Source organism: Clytia hemisphaerica, unplaced genomic scaffold, assembly GCF_902728285.1.
Source record: "Clytia hemisphaerica strain Z4C2 unplaced genomic scaffold, Clytia hemisphaerica genome assembly, whole genome shotgun sequence".
In the NCBI taxonomy this organism is placed as follows: domain Eukaryota; kingdom Metazoa; phylum Cnidaria; class Hydrozoa; order Leptothecata; family Clytiidae; genus Clytia; species Clytia hemisphaerica.
This window is the reverse complement of record NW_027104325.1, coordinates 434,460-438,557: the sequence shown is the minus strand read 5'-3', so window position 1 is coordinate 438,557 and position 4,098 is coordinate 434,460. Positions and strand designations below refer to the sequence as shown.

The 4,098-nt window shown below is 34.1% G+C and overlaps 1 protein-coding gene across 1 annotated transcript; it reads right to left on the bottom strand.

Annotated features, from left to right (window-relative positions):
* Positions 1-226: 226 nt before the first annotated feature.
* Positions 227-1,645, bottom strand: LOC136817647 (lengsin-like). The gene has a single exon (XM_067073967.1). The coding sequence runs from the start codon at positions 1,643-1,645 to the stop codon at positions 227-229; it is 1,419 nt and encodes a 472-aa protein (XP_066930068.1).
* Between the last annotated feature and the right edge of the window lie 2,453 nt (positions 1,646-4,098).

Below are 4,098 nucleotides of genomic sequence, written 5' to 3'. Positions count from 1 at the left end.
GTGAACGTGCCCAAAGTATCTTATACAGACTATCTCATCTATCGGACTAAGGGTGTAATTACAAAAGTGCGCAGCTCAAAATTACAAAAGTGCGCAGAAAAAATACAAGACTGCACAGAAATTACAAAGCGCTCCCAAAAAAATACAAAACTGCACATAACATGGGTTAATAAGGTTTCCATAATAGTTTATAATCGACAAATACATGTATTTGTAGATCACAAATCTACAAAATTTGATAATATTTTCTATAAAGTTTCCACAAAATTTCATCATCGCCAGCACTAATTTTCTTCATTTCTTCAATTCTTTGAATTTCATTTTTCTTCAAATTGACAAACGCTTGAATAAACTCTCCACCAAGCTCTTTGACAAACAGCTCGTCTTCTTGTAAACAACGCAATGCCTCTTCCAATGTTTTTGGAACATCAAAATATGGGCTACAATCGGGCTCATTATAGATTCCACCAACATAAGGAGGGTCTGTGAGCTGAAGATTCCTTTTCAATCCATCCATACCAGCGATTAGCAGACCGGCTGTGATCAAGTAAGGGTTGACTGCGTTTACTGGAGGACGGTATTCAATATAAGAGAAATTTTCTTTGTTAGTAATCTTGACACGAAATGCCACAGTACGATTATCATTCCCCCATGCATTATTAATGGAAATCGTTGGATTGAAACAATCCTGTCTTGGGAATTGAAAGTAACTGTAAGAATTGTATGTCGGCATGGATAAACATAACAACGCTTTTGAATGTGCTTTTAATCCAGCTAACCAACTTTTACCTTTCTCAGAAAGCTGACCCGGGTTTGCTGAATCGTAAAACACGTTTGTTTTCTCTGTGAGATTCCAGAGTGAATGATTGAGCTGGCCATTAGAGTGAAATCCGTTTATGAAAGGTGTGGTCATAAAAAGAGCTTCGACCCCCTCGTCTCTGCATATCTCTTTGACAATAGACCGGTATCGAATAGCGTCATCGGATCCTTTGAGTCCAAAACTTGGTTTCATGGTAATCTCATAGACAGAAGGTGCAAATTCCATATGAAACTTCTCTGGGAAGATCCCGATTTTATTCATCGAATCCATGATTCGGCTTCCAACGCCAAATCCTTTTTCATTATACAATGTGGCTGCATAATTATCAGTTGCATCCAACAATTGCAATGTTTCTCTATCTACAACAGAGAATTCATATTCAAATGCAGATTTCATTGTGAATCCTAATTGATTCAATTTCTCGAACTGTTGTTTGCAGATGGATCGCGTGTGAATGCTGGCCGCATTCAAATCACTAAGAGTTGTACTCAGATCACACAGAACAGACGCTGTACCACTTTTCCAAGGAAGTTTCTGGAATGTCGATAAATCAGGATACAAGGCTCCATTACCAAAATTCGTTCCCTCGTCCAAGACGGTGTTACTGACATATTTACCATCAAAATCGACGCAACCGATAGGCCCCAGTGGAAAGCTGAATCCTTCTTTGATATTTTCCATGAAATAATCAACATGGAGTAATACCCCCCTTGATATGCTGTTGATATCTTCTACCTCAAGACGGACGAATTGAATTTTCTCTTCTGCAATGGATTTTGAGATTTCCTGGCAAAATTCCTCCTTTGTTTTTTTTGTGGTATCCATTTTTGAGTTTGCTGTTTGAAAAAAGAGATCTGATAGCATTAGAAAAATATATAGTAGAAAAATCATATCATTAATGTTGATTTTAATGAGCTCCTGTTAAAAGTAAAACAGAATTTATTTATTATTTTTTTTATTTTTTATTAATTGTATTTCAGGCACTTCCATATATCTCAATGGCTATTCGTCCTATTTATAATAAGTAAACTAAATAAATAAATAAATTATTATGTAAAAAATTATATATAATTTTCAATTTGCAAAAATAAACGTACGACCAAAAGTTGATTCACTCAATTGAGATCAAAATCATAAATTGAAGCTTGGATAAAATTGTACAACTGCCCTATCTGGGCAAGTTGAAATACAGAGCTATATATCTCTTCAGTGAGGCCTATTCACTTCTAAAGATATAACTCTGCAGGCAAGGCTTTGAACTCGGAGAAATTCTAAATGGTGGAGACTAAGTATAGTATCAGACAGTATTATATATGAAATTAGAAATAATCATTGCTTGGGATATGGACAAAAGTCTCGTAATAATTTTGTTTTGTTCGTTATTCGTTCAAGAAAATATTGCCAGCAAACTACCCCAAACTATCCCAAAACAAATACTTGGGTGACGCAGTACAACCAACTTAGTCAGACGATGATGGCATCCAAAAGTAAGCAAAATTAAAAGTCAGCAGTCAGACTGAAATTTGTAAAGTTTCTCTCAAATCATATCCTTTCTTCTCAACATGAAGGTTTAGGATGGGTTTACACTGTAGGGGAGAATCGATTAACACTCTCTTTGTCGATAACAATTCAGAACATAAACGAAACAAAAGCTCAAAATCACTTTTACGAATTCTTTTATAAACATAATCGATCTTCCCCTCGTTATTGTCATTGTTAAAAGAGGTAGATTTGGGTACCCCTTAAGACAAAGGACGTGATGAAAAGATCCATTAAGTTTTGAAAAGAAATCGTGCAAACGATTTTTCCAATTCATTTTAAATATGTAAAAAACTGGAAAATAATTTAGATGACGATTATCCCAGCTGGCACACAACGTTCTTTCAACGTTTATATAATGTTCACAACATCCATATAACGTTAGATGAACGTTAAAACGACGTAAATGACTACGCAAATGACTTTTTTGATCAAGCTTTACTACGCAGCATGAAATTGTATAGTGTCCAAATTAGATTAGACGTTTAGATATAGAAAAACCATATTCGCATTCTATAATAAAATTTGAACCTATTAGAAAGCTTATGGAAAATTCATTAGGCATTGCGAAGGAATCGTGATGGAATCCAAAATAATTGTGGTATTTCTATTGTATTTCTTAATCTTATCTCTCCTAGATGTAAACCCACCTTCTCTATATAAAAATTTTTCTACATAAAAAGACAATACGGGGGTGATTTGCATGAAATTGTTCCAAGGGGTTGGCAAAATTCTCAAAAAAATTATTTTCAAAATTTAACTTCTTTTTGTGTTTTTGTATCCTTTAGGGGTCAGGTTTTAAGAAATAAAATAGTTTCACACTTTACAAGCTGTTTTCATGTTTTCAACTTCGCCCACAGGTTTTTAAATTTGTCCCCTCAATTTGAAGAGAAAATTGTAATTCAGAAACAAATAACTTTTGGGAAATCTTAACTAACCTTTTGACATAAATTTTTAATTCTAAAATAGGTCTATCAGAGTCTGTGTGGGTATTTGTAGTATACACCATTGCACTAGGGGGGAAATCAATCTTTAACTCTCAATAACTTTCATTTATACAACAAACTTAAAAAATCTTGGATATCTAATGAAGCAATATGGTGTAGATTTACCAAAATTTCAGCAAAAACTTTACATCTAGAGCCTTTCGGGCTTTATAAATCTATGGGTGTTTCCAAAATATAGATCCCTAAAGTTAACGCATATAAGACTCAAAACAAAAGAATTTCGTCATATCACGATAATTATGAAGATTTTTTTGATCAACAACAAAAGAAATCCATTAACTGAAACAAACTCCCTTAATGGTAAAGGACCTTGTACATGACGAGCCCTATTTCCATTGTTTTCAAGAAGCTTTTTGGTCAGCCTAAGCTGAGCATTCAAATAGGTAAAATTCGGTTCTTCCATCATAAGACGACAAAAAAAAAATCCGATTTTCCGATCTCACTTTTATTTCTAAACTTTCTTCCGATCGGGTTAACTTTTTGGGTACTTTTAGCGTGCGTTGTTTTTACAGATCATAATGTAGTTTCAAGATGGCGGCTCAAGCGATAGTCAGATGTGATAAGTCAGTGTAGTACCAAAGTATTTCTAGTGTAAATCTGTTGCAAGCTTCAATTTCTGTCATTTATTTTTTTAACTCGGCAAATCAAACACATGATTTTCATCAAGGGGATTCTTTTTCTACATCCTTTGAAGGTTTAAAGCCGTTTGCTCAAGTTTTTGTTTATGTTGAA

Coding starts and splice junctions, on each gene's coding strand:
- LOC136817647 (XM_067073967.1), bottom strand. CDS start 1,645: ATGGATACCACAAAAAAAACAAAGGAGGAATTTTGCCAGGAAATCTCA.